Source organism: Eulemur rufifrons, chromosome 7 (assembly GCF_041146395.1).
Source record: "Eulemur rufifrons isolate Redbay chromosome 7, OSU_ERuf_1, whole genome shotgun sequence".
In the NCBI taxonomy this organism is placed as follows: Eukaryota; Metazoa; Chordata; class Mammalia; order Primates; family Lemuridae; genus Eulemur; species Eulemur rufifrons.
This window is the reverse complement of record NC_090989.1, coordinates 78,001,834-78,018,642: the sequence shown is the minus strand read 5'-3', so window position 1 is coordinate 78,018,642 and position 16,809 is coordinate 78,001,834. Positions and strand designations below refer to the sequence as shown.

Genomic DNA, 16,809 nt, shown 5'->3' with positions numbered 1-16,809 from the left:
ACTAGATGTTCTCTCATGTTGGTATTTTTCCTCCTACTCCACGACTCTGCACATGTTACTGTGAAGGCTTTTTTCAGCTAAGAAAGTTTAGGTGAAGTTAAGAAACGTTTGTCAAGGATTTGCTATGAACCTCTAGGCCTTGTGGTAGAGAGAAAAGAACTTGAATGTCTTTCTCTTCAAGGAGCCTGTAACTACATGGGGAGAGAAAAATTGCATGTAAAAACTAGGCAAGCATGGGCAACATAGTGAGCTCCCATCTCTACCAAAAAAAAACTAACCAAGCATGGTGACTGACACCTGCCTATAGTCCCAGCTACTCTGGAGGCTACGGTGGGAGGATCACTTGAGCCTAGGAGTTTGAGGTTGCAGTGAGCTGTGATCACTGGGCGACAGAGTGAGATCCTATCTCTAAATTAAAAAATAATGGCTGCTATATATCATAGGAATCTAGAGAAGACAAAGATCTTTGTAGACTGGAATACTCCAGGAAATGCTTCATGTAAGTTGTAGGAATTGATGAAAATAGAGGCTACATAGATATATAATACGTTGTATAACATTATTTTTATTCTAAACAGAAATGTTTTCCAAAGACTATGTAAGATAGAAAATTGACTCTTTGTTTTGGTCCTCAGTGTAGTTAGTTAATTTGAGTACTTTAAAATTCAACATAGTATTAAAAATGGCAATATTTTGTTTGAATTCTCTTTCTGAACACTACATATAAAACCCTCCATTTAAGTCTAAAAGGAAGATATTTTAAATTATTCTTAACGATCTAAGACAACACATTATCCAGCCCACACAAACCTCAGGAAAGGGTGTTCTTTGTCCCAGAATGGAATAGTCCCACAGAAAAGTCACCAGACACAGACAGCACAGCATATAGATATCTGGAGTGAACAAACAAAAATCGTCTATGTGCATAACAGAGAAATCTGTAGACTGGAGAGGTTTTAATGCTAATTTAAGAATCAGGAACTGTTATCTATATATATTTCAGAAACAATTTGGATATAGAATTGATTTTTGTTAAATTTATTAAATATTCTTAAAATATAAATATGTATACATGCATGTGTGTATTTATGTACATGTTTATGTTTTCTCGGAAGGGGTGTTTGCACTCAGGCCCCATGTTATTGTATTATCATGGAATACTGTGCCCATGGACAACTCTACGAGGTCTTGAGAGCTGGCAGGAAGATCACGCCTCGATTGCTAGTAGACTGGTCCACAGGAATTGCAAGTGGAATGAATTATTTGCACCTCCATAAGATTATTCATCGTGATCTCAAATCACCCAAGTGAGTTTTGGAGCTAATTTTTCAGCTATTTTGTTTTGTTATTTTGAAATAAGGAATTTTTATCAACCACAGTTGAAGTTTTCAGACATCATACTTTCAGTTAAGGTGAAATCGACACCGTGGGTAATTCTTTTGTGCATTTCTTTTGGATTATTGTTGACCTACTTACTTACCTATATGGCATATATTTCCAGGTACCTGACACTAGTTTTCCCTTTTGATGCTGGTAAATTGTACAGCTGTGAAATAATATGCATTATTTGGCTGGGTGCAGTGGCTCATTCCTGTAATCCTAGCACTTTGGGAGGCTGAGGTGGGAGGATGGCTTGAGGTCAGGAGTTTGAGACCAGCCTGAACACAAGTGAGACCTCATCTCTATAAAAAAAAAAAAAAAAGAGGTCTTTTTTTATCACAACAAGGGGTCCGTTCATCATCCGTGGTGAATGTATCTTGAGCTCTTGCTCTGTGAACCTGTATCTTGCCCTTGCTCTGTAATCCCATCTTTCTCTCCTCAACAAACCTTGCTTCATGCCTAAAAAAAAGAAAAAGGAAGATTAGCTGGGTGTGGGGGTGTGTACCTATGGTCCCAGCTACTTAGAAGGCTAAGGCAAGAGGATTGCTTGAGCCCAGGAGTTTGAGGTTGCAGTGAGCTATGATGACACCACGGCACTCTAACCTGGGCGACAGAGCAAGACCCTGTCTCACATATAATATATATTCAATGTTATCAGAAGTATTCACTTTCCATCATCTCAGATAATCAATGCCAAACTTTCCCACTTGAAGGCTTGATTTGTTGTTTTCCTGTTGTGTTCAAAATAAATTTTTTAACTGAGCTTCATAATTGTATACAACGGGATAAAAATGGATGAATAAGAAACAAAGGCAAAGAAAAAATAAAAACATTACAACTAAAACTTGTTCACAAAATGTATGCCATAGGAATACACTTTAGGTTGTTAGAGGTGGACTACATACTTGGCTTTAAGCTTCCTAGAATCTAAGCAAAGGAGGAAATGAACAGAAGTTTCCCAGTGGCCTTAAGGAAAATAAAAGCTGGTTAACTGTGGGAAGCAGGGTTGTTTCTAGTAATCTGTTTTCAAAATGATTCCTTGGCTATTAATAACCACTTTTAGTGGAGTGTTTATTCAGTTCTCCAAATTGTATGAAGAAAGGAATTGACAAAATGGTATATTTCAGTGTCGCTCCTATTTGTAAACAATATTTTTATTATTTCTCATCACATTTTGGTTTAGAGAAGCAGAGGATTAATCTCTTTTCAAAAACATATTTGTGGGACCAAGCACTGTGGCTCACGCCTGTAATCCTATCACTTTTGGAGGCCAAGGCAGGAGGATTGCTTGAGGCCAGGAGTTCGAGACCAGCCTGACCAACGTAGCCAGACTTATTTTTTCTACAAAAAAAAAGAAAAATTAGCTGGGCATGGTGGCATGTGCCTATAGTCCCAGTTACTTGGGAGGCTGAGACAGGAGGATCACTGGAGCCCAAGAGTTTGAGGTTGCATCTACGATGACGCCACTGCACTTTAGCGCAGGCAATAGAGCAAGACCCTGTCTCAAAAATGAAACAAAACAAAACATAACAAAAAACAACATATTGCATAGTGCTTTCATGGTTTACAACTTATTAAATATCGATTATCATATCTTCTTTGATCTTGGCAAAAACTGTGTAGGATAGATGTGACAAGTACCATTATTCCTATTTATATAAGAGAAACTAGGGCTCAGCCCAAAAGTCATGGGGCTAGGACTTGAACCCAGAACTTCTGAACTAAAGACTACTGCACCCTACCTCATTCTGCAAATGAAGGTAAGGGATTCACAATGAATCCTGCCTCTTCTTTGTGAAAGTTACAAACCAATCCTTGATTATAAACTACAAAGGAAGGTATTATTTATCACCATCATTCTCAGCAATGTTTATTACAGTGCTTAGTTCACTGAACAATCCCCTCCTTGCTTTACTTGCAAATACATTATTATATAGTGTTCATTCCTTCTTAACACAACCAGTTGCTTTTGCCATCCACTGCATAACACGTAAAGTATATGAAATATTAATACTTGCCAAAGGCCTCTAAGACTGATCACCTTTTCACCATCTTGTTCTTGAGAATTAATTTTAGAGGCAAGGAGTCAGGAAATCTTAGAATATTTAAAATCACATGCTACTGTCCTTAACCCCTGTCCCTTAAAGATTAGAGCAGTAAGTTGGTTATCCAATAAGCCTTTCCCTCTGTTAAATCTCACCCCCAACTCTGGCAGCCTCAGCCTCTTTGGGTTTCAAGCTAACTTTGGGAAGACAAGATCAATCTCACTTACTGTAACAAGATATTTTATTGCCCACATTAATCTTCAGGGTTTGTGACCCCAACTTTGTCTCAGAGAAGATTTCAGAAAAGTTCCAACATTATATTATCTCTAGTTTCCAAGTTCATTCCCTCTTGTCATGCTAACAGAGGCAGAAGAGGAAGTTCTAGAAGAATTTCCCTCTTTCCGGGGGCTTATTGCCTTTCTGACTTTCATGGTATGTGATACCATCAATTCTCCAGTTATCTCAGGTATTCCATAATATTTTAATTCTTGTACATTTTTACTAACACCGTTAAATCAAAACTCCTAAATTATATAAATTTTACATATCAGGCGCAAAACCAGGGTGTGGACGAAGGTATTCTAAAGCAATTGTAAACGTTCTTTGGTAAATAAAGAGCTTTTGACATTGGGGGTGTAAGCTTGGCAAATGTGAAGTTCCTGGTTCAAAGGGAGAAGGGAGGGGATAGATAAAGATGTTTTCTGTTTTCTAACCTCTTCGCTTCTGATACTATTTGAGTGTTAACCCTCCTTTTGTTAAAAATAGGTTCCTATATCATTAAGCCTCTGGAACCCTAACTCATTAACATTCTAAAGTTCTGAACAGGTTGTTTCCAGTGAATTCAGTGTAATGTGTGAGGCTGCCAGTACTTTGGATGTGGCACCAGATCGTATTCCTCTTCAAGACTAGCAAAAGCAGTTTGCCCAAGGTCCCAGTGGAGATAACTACTATGAAAAGGAAAGCATGACTTACGTGGAACCTGAAGCTTAGATTTATTCCTGTTTTTCCTTATCAGCACTAGTGAAATCCCAGCATACATGTTAGCCTTTTAATGTAATGAATCCCCAGTGTTACGGTCTCATTCTTAATATTAGTTAGCTATCATTTTAACAGTGTTTAAAAGAAGTGTTTTTCTTAGTAGCTTGGCTAAAACAGGCAAAAATGAAAACCAGTGTTTATTGATCATGGGTGCTTTACATATCTTACCTCATTTAATTCAAATGAAAATTCAATGAGGTTGTTGTTACAGGTCTATAATCCTTTGCCCAAAACTCTTGGAGCCAGACGATTTCAGAAAGGTAACATAGTGCATTACCTTCAGACATCTAGTGAAGTCTGGAGCAGCACCCTAAAATCAGCCACATTTACATATCTGTAGGGAAAATTATGATATTTACACAAAATGGGATAAAGAAGTGAGTTTGCCTTGCACATATGAAAAAAATATTTATGAACCGTTTTGAGAGCTTTTTGCATTTAGAATTGTGAATAAGATAATGTGACCCGAAGTGTCTCCATCTTACAGATAAGCAAACTAGCTTAGAAGAGTTAAGTGACCTGGTGAAGGTCACACAGTTAGCAAGTAATGGAGGCAGGATAAAGCCAAGTGTTAAAACCCCACTACGCAAACTGCCTTGGAAGGATGAATGATGCTGTTCCTAGTGTCTAGTCACCGTCCCAGTAACATTGGAAATTGCAAGCAGAATTCTACAAGGCAGGAGGAAGCACACAAAATCTTCAGTTTCAGCCATTTAGAGTCGTGGTTTTCATTAGTACTAATGATCCGGATGTTTTCTTTCTTTCTTTTTAAAGTGTTTTGGTGACTCACACAGATGCAGTAAAAATTTCAGATTTTGGTACATCTAAGGAACTCAGTGATAAAAGTACCAAGATGTCTTTTGCTGGCACAGTCGCATGGATGGCGCCAGAGGTGATACGGAATGAGCCTGTCTCTGAAAAAGTCGATATATGGTGAGTGGCACCGTCTGTGCCCACTAGAAAGCCCTTTCCCACTTTCACTGTATCAGTACTTTCTTCCTTCAACAATTTTACTTTTCCAGAATGTTCTCTAGTGTTGCCCACTTCTGGCTGATTTCAGTCTCATATTATCCAGGGTACCCAGTGCGCTGATACGTGATAAGAAGGATTAGGAGGGGAATTAAAGTGAATATGCATTCAGTGATCTGGAGGACCCTCAGAGAATATGGTGAACTTTCTAGAAAACTTCAGATGACATTACTGTAGAAATCTTACTGAAATGTATTACATAATTCTCACCTTCTTGAGTAAAATACATTAAACAGAGTTTATCTATTCCTGGTGACTCAGGTCATCATTACAATATCAATAATGTGCTTCGCTGTGATACAGTTGTGTGCTCTAGACTGTTTGAGATGTATAGGCTGTTTGTTCTTTTATTGAACAGCCCTATGGGCTATGCTTTTTATTTTAATCTTTATCAACATTTCCTCTGAGGTTTTAATAAAAGTCTTTACTATTAACAGTATTTTTCCCTGTAATTGCTTTTCTTTTACTCTTAAAATTGGCAACTAGTAGCTTTTAGGCTTAAAACCAAGATAATCACATATATTAAAATTGCATGTAATACCAGATGAAATACGATAAAGTAGAAATGTAGGATCATTTGTAATTTGGGTAATTATTACCAAAGCGTCCTCCTTAGGGATTATACCCATTCTCACCAGAAATGTGTAAGTGTTTTCTCAGTCTCACCAACAAAATGTGCTAAACTTTTGGATTTTTGCCAGTCATATACATAAAAAGCAATATCTTGGGTACAGTTTTATTTGCATTCCTCTTATTATAAGTAAGTTTATACATCGTTCATATTTTTAAAAGCTATTTGTGAACTATTCATATTCTTGGCTTAGTTTTCTGATCTGTATTCTTATCAATTTATAAGAGTGTTTTTTTATATTAAGGAGATTAGCCTTTTGTGTAAATTGTAGATATTTTCACATTTTTATTATTTTGCTTATGATTTTTCATGCCAGATTTTTTAATGCAGTTTAATTTCTCAATCTCTTCTTTTATGGCTTCTAGATTTCATAGTTTTAAAAGCCTTCATCTCACAACCAGCTACAGATTCCTTGAAAAATAAAATTAAAAGGCTTCACTGCTCCGAGATTATTATTTTTCTCAATTCCACATGTTTTCTTTTAAGATTTTTATGGTGTCATTTTTCACATTTAAACCTTTGATTCATTTGGAATTTATCCTTGCTGTATGGTGACGTATAGATTTAATTATTTTCCCCAATTGTTCCAACAGCATTTATTGACTAATCAATTTTTTCCCACTGATTTGTGATCATATATTGAATTCCTCTATGTATTTGTTCTATTTCTGGATTTCTACTCCAGTCTATTAGCCTGGCTGTCTAGTCATGCACTAGAGTTTATTATTGAGGCCTTATAATATATCTTAATATCTGGTCTTCTTGGTTACCCCACAGTGACTTTCTTTTTCTGAGTTTTCTCAGATGCTTCTGTTCTTCTTATAGCAGTATTAGAATTTTAAAGCTGGGAATATGTATTGATTTCATTAAAATTGATAAAGAACTAAAATATAAGTCAATATTTCTGAAATGTCTTCCGTGCATGTTCCTTGTACTACTGTAGGTCTTTTGGAGTGGTCCTTTGGGAGCTGCTGACAGGAGAGATCCCTTACAAAGATGTAGATTCTTCAGCCATTATTTGGGGTGTTGGAAGCAATAGCCTGCATCTTCCAGTTCCTTCCACTTGCCCAGATGGATTCAAAATCCTTATGAAACAGACATGGTAAGAATATTGTCTCTAAAACAGCAGAGAAGTCTCTAATGCGTATTTGGAGCAAATCTCCTGTCGGTGGGAAAACTAGGGGCCTTGGAGTTTGAGAATCTTGGGTACAAATACTAGTTCTCTGCCCTTTTCTATCTGTGCAATTTTGGGCATGTCATCCAAATATCAGTTTTTCTCATCTGTAAAATTGAGAAAACACTCATAGAGTTGATGTGTTGTAATTAATTAAAATTTAAAAATAATTTGGTAGATTATCTCAAAATAGTAGGCCTTAGTAAATGATAGCTATTATTTCTTTGCCAGTCCTAATGTACTATTATCAATAGGTCACAGATCCTAGATTTCCCGTCATTAGAGGTATCTCGTAATTACATTTGCCTCTTGCTCTTCAGTACATCAAAACTGTGCTGAGATGCAGTTCAGTTAAACTGTACTGAGTGTAACAGTACAGCCAGTTATACTCAGATATGGCCATTTTGAGATATAGCCATTTCATAGTAAAAATATCTTTTTCATAAAGTAGAATAAAATCTTAATCCTCCTGGACCCAATTTCTGAAATGTGCAAACTGTCTTTTTTACTTTTAGGCAAAGTAAACCTCGCAACCGACCTTCTTTTCGGCAGACACTCATGCACTTAGACATCGCGTCTGCAGATGTACTTGCCACCCCACAAGAAACTTACTTCAAGTCTCAGGTAAGTTGGCAAACTTTCTGCCAGGTGCTACTGAACAGACAGATAACGAACTCTCAATGAGAAAGAGTAACTCTTAGAAGGGGGCCATTCTGTTGTTATAACAATTACATAACTCTATTCATTATGGAACAACAAATATGATACTTCACACATATGACATTTTAGAGTTTTTAGAGCACTTATATTATTAACTCATTTGAAAAGAACATGTATCAGAGTGTCATCCTTATAGTGGGTTCTGGTGAAATTGTTGAAGAGGAAAAAGGAAAAGAAGATATGAAAACCATAATGTACATACATTTGAATTGGACTTACTGCTGGCCTACATGAAAGTATTGCTTTCTTTGAAGTAGAAAAGCTGAAGTACAGAGACGGGAAGTTAAATACCAGAAGAGCCCATGATAGAATTGGGCCCAGAGAGAACTTTTTCTCTAACTTTAAGTGTGCTACCTAGTAGCTCCAAATAAAATATAATTTAATGTTATCTGTTAGCCTCTACTGTACTACAAACCGTCCCAAAACTTATGGCTTAGCACAAGAAGCATTTATTTAGCTCACGATTCTGTGAGTTGGGAGTTTGGGCTGGACAATTCTGCCAGTTTTTTTTTTTTTTTTAGACAGAGTCTCGCTCTGTTTCCTGGGCTAGAGTGAGTGCCGTGGCGTCAGCCTAGCTCACAGCAACCTCAAACTCCTGGGCTCAAGCAATCCTTCTGCCTCAGCTCCCGAGTAGCTGGGACTACAGGCATGCACCACCATGCCTGGCTAATTTTTTCTATATATTTTTAGTTGGCCAGATACTTTCTCTCTATTTTTAGTAGAGACGGGGTCTCGCTCTTGCTCAGGCTGGTCTCGAACTCCTGAGCTCAAACAATCCACCACGCCTCGGCCTCCCAGAGTGCTAGGATTACAGGCGTGAGCCACCACGCCCGGCCTAATTCTGCCAGTTTTGAGTGGGCTCGCTCATGTGTTTGTCGTCAGTTGCCAGGTCAGCTGGGAGGCTGGCTGGTCCTAGAAGGCCTCATTCACAAGTCTGGTGATTGGCTGGCTATTAGCTAGAGCACCTCAGTTCTCTCCCATGTGTCCTCCTGTTCTTTAGCAGGCTTGGGCGTGTTCACATGGTGTTCCAGGGTAACAGATGCAGCAAGAGAGCCAGCCGCTCTTTTCAAGCCTGTGTTTCATTATGGCTGCTAATGTCCTGTCGGCCAAAGCAAGTCACAGGCCAACCCAGATTCTAAGCGTTGAGAAACAGGCTTTCCCTCTTGATGAAAGAATCTGCAACAGCACGTTGTAAGGGCATGAATCTGGAGAAGGGAAGAATTTTGTGGCTACTGAATTAAAATGCTGTAAATGTTGTAAGAATTGGTCATCTAACCACTATCATCAGGGATAGGGAATGATAGGAGATGAGTATATACAAGATCCTTATCCCCTCCAGACCCAGGCAGTATCAAAAGGGAAGGAACTAGGACTTTTGAAATAAACGTGATGATCCTAAATTATAGCTTTATGCGTATAGAATTTAACTCTAGTATTGCCTAATTTCTTATTTCTCATATATCTTTGTCTCACTTAACGCTATTGTGTTTCTGAAATAAATTTTTGTAAAGTGAAGTGCATCTCCTCCCTGACTTCCAGTATCATTTCAAAGATTCATTCTCAGAAAAGACATTTTATTACCAATTGGTGTTTCAACCTGCTTCTCATAGCTCACCTCCCCAATGGGTGGTGAGTTCACTCACAAGAAAAGTGTCTTTAAGAGGAGTGTCATCCCTGGGAGTTGAAAAAGTCCTCAAATTTGCTTTAGTACCTGCCCCAGCCAGAGGCTTTGAGTACTTGCCTCTCTGGTGCCTGATAAACAGGGAGATACACTGCCCATTAGATGTTGAGAAATATCTTAATAAAGGCATACTTTTTTTTGTAGTTTCTAAGGAGTAATAAATCAGAGACTGTTGTCCTGTTATCCAAAGTGCTAAGTCTCTCTATGATCCACAAACTTAGCTCTCCCCACAACTCTATCTTTAAATAGTCAGGCTTACCCCTATAGTTGTTTAGTGTTTCTTAGAAATTATTATGTAAGTAAAGTGTTTGCTTTTAGAAAAAATAAGAGTATGTAGGAGGTTGACTTCTGACATTTGCTATGTTCTTTGATAGGCATTCATATAATTTCCTTTAGAACTATTAAAACTATTGTGGCTAGGTATGGTGGCTCATGGCTGTAATCCCAGCACTTTGGGAAACCAAGGTGGGAGGGTCACTTGAGCCCAGGAGTTTAAGACTAGCCTGGGCAACATAGCGAGGCCCTGTCTTTACAAAAAAATTAAAAATTAGCCAGGTGTGGTGGCACATGCCTGTAGTCTTAGTTACTTGGGAGGCTGAGGCAGGAGGCTCGCTTAAGCCCAGGAGTTCAAGGTTACAGTGAACTTTGATTGCACCACTGGACTCCAGCCTGGGCAACACAGCAAGACCCTTTGTTTTTTTGTTTAAAAAAAAAAAAAAAAACAACTATTGCCTATCTGTTTAAGTGCATGTAGGAATGGGACACTGGATAAGAAATCTTTCAAGTAACTTCTTCTCTTAGCATGTAGAAAAAGACTTAACCCATCTGTAAAGTGAAAGAGAATAACAGTGAGGACTCCCTAGGAAGTCTTTCAAACTGTAGGATATGGTTGCAATCACAGTTTTCTACCTTTACAATAATACGATACATACCACAGTTTTGAAAAGCAACTTTGGGTGAGAGTACTAATTCACAAACCATTGAGACAGTCAGTATAACTGTATATATTTGGAAAACTTCACGTTCTAAACAGATGTTACTTAAGTGCTCCCAAAATATCACTTCTGAGAACCTACCATATGTGAAGCACTGCACAGGACAAATAAGTAGCCATAGTTGGTCCCTCACTTGAACCATCTCACCTTTATTTTCAAGATACTTACAGCATGGAGCATTAAAATTGAACTCAGAAAGGTTGTCTTAGGGCAAGAATCAGAAGTGAAGTGAGAGTAGAGAAGGCAGGAGAGGAGGGCAAATGAGGGGAGGAGAAAACGTAGTACATTGGGCATCTGTCTTAATCAGTTCAGGCTACTACAACAAAATATCAAATAGTAGGTGGCTTACTTGTTAAACAGAAATTTATTTCTTATAGTCCTGGAGACTAGAAAGTCCAGGATCATGTCCAAGGCACTGGCAGATGGGATGTCTGGTGAGGGCCTGAGTTCTTGTTCATAGATGCTGCCTTCTCACTGTTGTTCTTACATGGTAGAAAGGCGAACAAGCTCCCTCGGGCCTATTCATAATGGCACTTATCCCTAATCACCTTCCAGTGTGGTTGACCACAGGTAACTACAATTGTAGAAAGCAAAACCATGGATAAAGGGGAACTACTGTATTATGGGAGATAAAAAAAAAAAAAAAAAGGCAAGTTTTGGGTGTAACAGTTTTAGTCTAGTGATTGAATAACTGGGAGACTGGAAAAGATAAAAGCTTTCTAAATGTTACGGACTTTCCCAGGCCTTTTCTGGGACATAAAGAGAATATTACTAATGATAATAACCCAAGTTTCACTGGATTTCCCTTACCTGCTTACATAGGGCTTCAGTACCTTGTTCAGCACTCCCCTACTCCTTCACCCTCTACACATGCACTTTGGGAATCCCAAGTAAGGAGTGGGGATCTCAAATAACCTCGTATTAACTTCTCTGCTTTCCACTGACTCTGGCTAGTGCAGCAATCTCCTCCCTAGCTGGGTATTGCTTTGTTGGTTAGCCATCACTGTTTTCTGCCGAAAGGCTGTAGTCCCAGTTGGCATCCCCTGGATGCTGCCATGTCCGCGATGCACTGCCATCACCCACTGGGAGCTGCCATCTCCTGATGCAACAGAAGCTCTGGAGTTCTCAAGATTCCAACACTGCATGTTGTCCCGTTTGTGCAGTGAACTGTCCCTTTCCCTGTTGAGTTACACGTTGTGAATGGTAACAGAGCAATGCTGGTTATGGCCCAGTGTTTTTCAGGTATTTTAGTGAACACAATGGGAAACGCCCCCTTACTCCTATGACCGTGGCTTTGTTATAGGTCAAGCTCATGCAGGACTCTTCCAACCCTCATGGCATGTTCTCTCGGAGGCACCTCAGTCTCTGTGAAAATTGGCTTCACACCTGCCATCCCTCCCTTTCTTCAGATATGCCCAGACATGTCTGAATTGCAGATTAAGCTCATACTGGAAATCCTATTACATAAAGATTATATTTGATAGAACTGCAGATTAACATCTACCAAGAACACGATGCATTATTAGTACCTGATATTTTCTCATACATTCTGTTCCCTCTTGACCAGTGGGAAATTCTTTTTGGAAATCTACTTTCTTATAGATTTTAATTTTCAGAAGTTTCTCTTTAAGTATCCCATAACCATAAACTAGATTTAAGAAGGCTTATTTCCTCTAGAATTAAAAAAAAAAAAAATGATCTGTGATATTTGATTCCTTACCACCAGAGGGAGGTATTCCTTTTCTTGGTCCTTTCTTTAAGTATTGCACTAAGATCCACTGACATGTTCTTACACAAAAGAGGGTCCCTTAAGGCTCAAATCTGACCCTCTCCCTTATCCTTCTTTGGTCAACAACATTTGCTTATTATTTTTTGGCCTTTTAAAGCTACTCTTCCTACTCGATGGCTTCAATCTGATGATGAGACAGCAGCATTACCCATGTCTCAACCAGACCTTCCTTTACTGCTTAGTTGCTGTCAAAGACGATCATCAAATGATGGGGTAGTGGATTCTGGAACTTCACTTTGTGATGACTTTGTTGGGCAGGTTTGGTGCCTAAAAGTCAACCAACTGGCAGAAAGTTATCTCCAGTTGTTATCGCCAATGAACAACATATGAAAATTCAGCATATTAGAAACAGATAAGCAGGACAATCATTTTATAAATAATTAAAATATAATTTCCTTCATAAAAATAGATGAGAAACAGCTAACTTGGGGAAAATGTTCTATAAACCCACAATTACTTAAGAATATCTTCTTCCATGATCTAGAAAGATACTCTTTGTTTTTTTTTTTTTTTTTTGAGACAGAGTCTCACTCTGTTGCCCAGGCTAGAGTGCCGTGGCATCAGCCTAGCTCACAGCAACCTCAAACTCCTGGGCTCAAAATCCTCCTGCCTCAGCCTCCTGAGTAGCTGGGACTATAGGCATGCGCCACCATGCCTGGCTAATTTTTCTATTTATATTTTTAGCTGTCCATATAATTTCTATTTTTAGTAGAGACGGGCAAGTAGAGACCTGCTCTTGCTCAGGCTGGTCTCGAACTCCTGAGCTCAAACGATCCGCCCACCTCCGCCTCCCAGAGTGGTAGGATTACAGGCGTGAGCCACCGTGCCTGGCCTAGAAAGATACTCTTTTTTTTTTTTACTGTGGCAAGAATACTTAACATGAGTTCTACCCTCTTAACAAATTTTAATTGTATAGTATATGTGCCTATTGTTAACTATAGGCACAGTGTTGTATAGCGTATCTCTAGAACGTATTCATCTTGCATACTTGAAACTGTATGCCGATTGATTAGCAACTCCACATTTTCCCTTCCCCTAGCAACCATCATTCTACTCTCTGCTTCTATGAGTTTGACTATTTTAGATACCCCATATAAGCAGAATCATACAATATTTGTTCTTCTGTAAACTGACTTATTTCACTTAGCATAATGTCCTCAAGGGTCATTCATGTCATTACATAATGGAGAATTTCCTTCTTTTTTAAGGCTGAATAATATTTTATTGTATGTATATACATTTTCTTTATCCATTCATCCATTGATAGATATTTAGGTTATTTCTATGTCTTGACTATTGTTGAATAGTGCAATGAACTTGGGAGTGCTAATATCTCTTTGAGATCCTGATTTCAATTTTTTTGGATAAATACCCAGAAATGGAATTGCTAGGATTGTTATTATTAAAAAACAACAACAACAACAACAACAAAACAAGTGTTGGCAAAGATGTGAAGAACTTGTGCACTATTGGTGGGAATGCAAAATGGTACGGCTAATATGAAAAACAGTACGGCGGTTCCTCACCAAATTAAAAATAGAACTATAATATCATCCAGAGAGATACTTTATAACATGAATCTAAAGGTAATAGAATAGTTCTAGGGGAAGATTATACAATTAGAGACATTTAGTTACACATCTAGCCTTCACTGGAAATTATCTTAATCTCATTAGCTCCTTGGGACGGTAGTCTATTTATAATAGATGTTTCTGGTGGCCAGTGCTGCAGGAAAACTGGGGAAGAAAGAGCATCACATATTGGAGTAGAAATATAGAAAATGGGGTAGGGCATGCAGATACAGTAGCATGAGGTATTTTGCTATCAATCAATAAATATTTATTCGACATCTATTCTGTTTTGTTTTTGTTTTTGTTTTTTTTTTTTTTTGAAACAGAGTCTTGCTTTGTCGCCAGGGCTAGAGTGCCATGGCGTCAGTAGCAGGACTACAGGCATGCACCAGCACACCCAGCTAAATTTTTTTTCTATTTTTAGTTGGCTGGCTAATTTCTTTCTATTTTTAGTAGAGACAGGGTCTTGCTTTTACTGTGGCTGGGCTTGAACTCCTGACCTCAAGCCTCCTGCCTCAGCCTCCCAAAGTGCGAGGATTACAGGTGTGAGCCACCATGCCCAGCCCTGGATGTCTATTCTGAATAAGGCTCTTTGCTAGAAGCATGCAGGAAAAAAATCTTATACATGATTTTATGGGTATATCAGAGATTGAAACTCCTAGAGTATTATGGCCGGACTCGGTGGCTCACACCTGTAATCCTAGCACTCTGGGAGGCCAAGGTGGGAGGATTGCTTGAGCTCAGGAGTTTGAGACCAGCCTGAGCAAGAGCAAGACCCCGTCTCTACTAAAAATAGAAAAAATTAGCTGGGTGTGGTGGCACGTGCCTGTAGTCCTAGCTACTCAGGAGGCTAAGGCAGGAGAATTGCTTGAGCTCAGGAGTTTGAGGCTGCAGTGAGCTATGATGATGGCACAGCACTCTAGCTGAGGTAACAGAGCAAGATTCTGTCTCAAAAAAAGAAACAAACAAACAAACTCCTCGAGTATTAACAAAATCTAATTTGTCCTCACCCAGGCTGAATGGAGAGAAGAGGTGAAAAAGCATTTTGAGAAGATCAAAAGCGAAGGAACTTGTATACATCGATTAGATGAAGAACTGATTCGAAGGCGCAGAGAAGAGCTCAGGTCAGCTAATTTCTCCTCCACCTCCTCTCATCCCCAGATCTGCAGATATTAGCAAGAACCCTCTTTGTGAATCAGCGTGTCACTTTCTGTACACCTCTCACCTCTGCTTTTTTATTGTTGTGCTCTTTAAAAGTTGCCCTAAAAGTTAACCTTCCTTTATATCTCTTTCTTATCCTCTCCTCCCAACTCTATTATCCTCTTTCATTATATCTTTGCAACAAAGATTCCTGGAGCAATGCTATTTGTTCATTCAGTCACTGTTCTAGGTGCCATGGAAGGACAGAAATTTATAAGATTTGGTCCCTAGCTTCAAGATGCTTATATTCTAAGGGATAAAAGACATGTTCACAAATAATCACATCCTAGTTAGTTCCAGCTGCTATAACAAACCCTAGACTGGGTAATTTATACACAACAGAAATTTATTGCTCACAGTTCTGGCAGCTGAGAAGTCCGAGATCAAGGCACCAGCAGATCTGGTGTCTGAGGAGGGCCCATTTCTCATAGATGGTAGCTCATTGTGTCTTCATGTGCAAAAAAGTTCCCTCAAGCCTCTTTTTTTAATAAAGGGACTAATCCAATTCATAAGGGTAGAACCTCAATGACATAATCACCTCCCAAAGGCCCCACCTCTTAATACCATCACCTTCAGTCTTAGGTTTCAACATATGAATTTGAGGGGACACAAACATTCAGACCATAGCAACCACTATATTAGAATCTGTGCCATAGATAAGTATACATAAGTGATCATGGTGTTGATTTTAACTGCATATTTCCATTCCATTAACATATGAGTATATTATACTGTATTTTTATTGAGATATTGCCAACACTACAAAGCTGAAGGCTACACATTATACACAAATCACATTCAGATTTTGTCTGTGGTCCTCTTGGCTATTCTAGATGGGTGGATGGACCCTTAAGGATAAACCAAGTGGGGAGCTTAGATTTCCCGTCTCCCACTCCATCTTGTCTGAGTCCTTGCATTGGACAAGGGAGCCTTAAAAATAGGGGGCCCTTAGGCAAATGCTTTTGTGATAAACCCTCCTGTTTCTTATTTCATTGAGCTGACCTTTGTTTGCCCCCAAGTTAGTTGGCCTGCTGATTCTGTGTTTTCTTTGATAGGCATGCTTTGGATATTCGTGAACACTATGAGAGAAAGCTTGAGCGGGCTAATAATCTGTACATGGAACTGAGTGCCATCATGCTGCAGCTAGAAATGCGGGAGAAGGAGCTCATTAAGTATGTATCCAGACCAGTGTCCGTCCTTTCTGATCTGAGTCTATCAATCAGCAGAAATATACTATTCTTCCATGTTGCTGCTACTAGAACTGGTAGATGTTTTATTCATTCATTCAGCATTCTTTAAGGGATGTGCTGTGCACAGGCCCCTGCTCCGGTGAGGTGTCCAGATTAGTGGACTTGCTGCAGAACAAGTGTTGGGGAATGTGCACTTGACAGGCATTTGCACTTCATCCGGCTGCATAGCTCAGAGAAGGGGCCCTCATCTCAAGAAGAGCTGGGAATGGATGAGAGGGAGTTTATTGCCCCCTGGGGAAGTAAGTCGGCTCCTGAATGTGGCTTAAGGAATTCCTGATGGTGGCAAGAAAACTCTGGTGTACTGAC

General features: G+C 39.0%; 1 protein-coding gene across 1 annotated transcript in view; it reads left to right on the top strand.

Annotated features, from left to right (window-relative positions):
- MAP3K13 (mitogen-activated protein kinase kinase kinase 13) overlaps positions 1-16,809 on the top strand; it is a 125,607-nt gene that overhangs the window by 89,764 nt on the left and 19,034 nt on the right. Inside the window, exons 4-9 of the mRNA XM_069475235.1 lie at positions 1,116-1,307; positions 5,238-5,396; positions 7,067-7,225; positions 7,813-7,921; positions 15,068-15,177; positions 16,309-16,425. Of these exons, the coding sequence (XP_069331336.1) occupies positions 1,116-1,307; positions 5,238-5,396; positions 7,067-7,225; positions 7,813-7,921; positions 15,068-15,177; positions 16,309-16,425 (846 nt within the window). The remainder of the gene's footprint in view (positions 1-1,115; positions 1,308-5,237; positions 5,397-7,066; positions 7,226-7,812; positions 7,922-15,067; positions 15,178-16,308; positions 16,426-16,809) is intronic.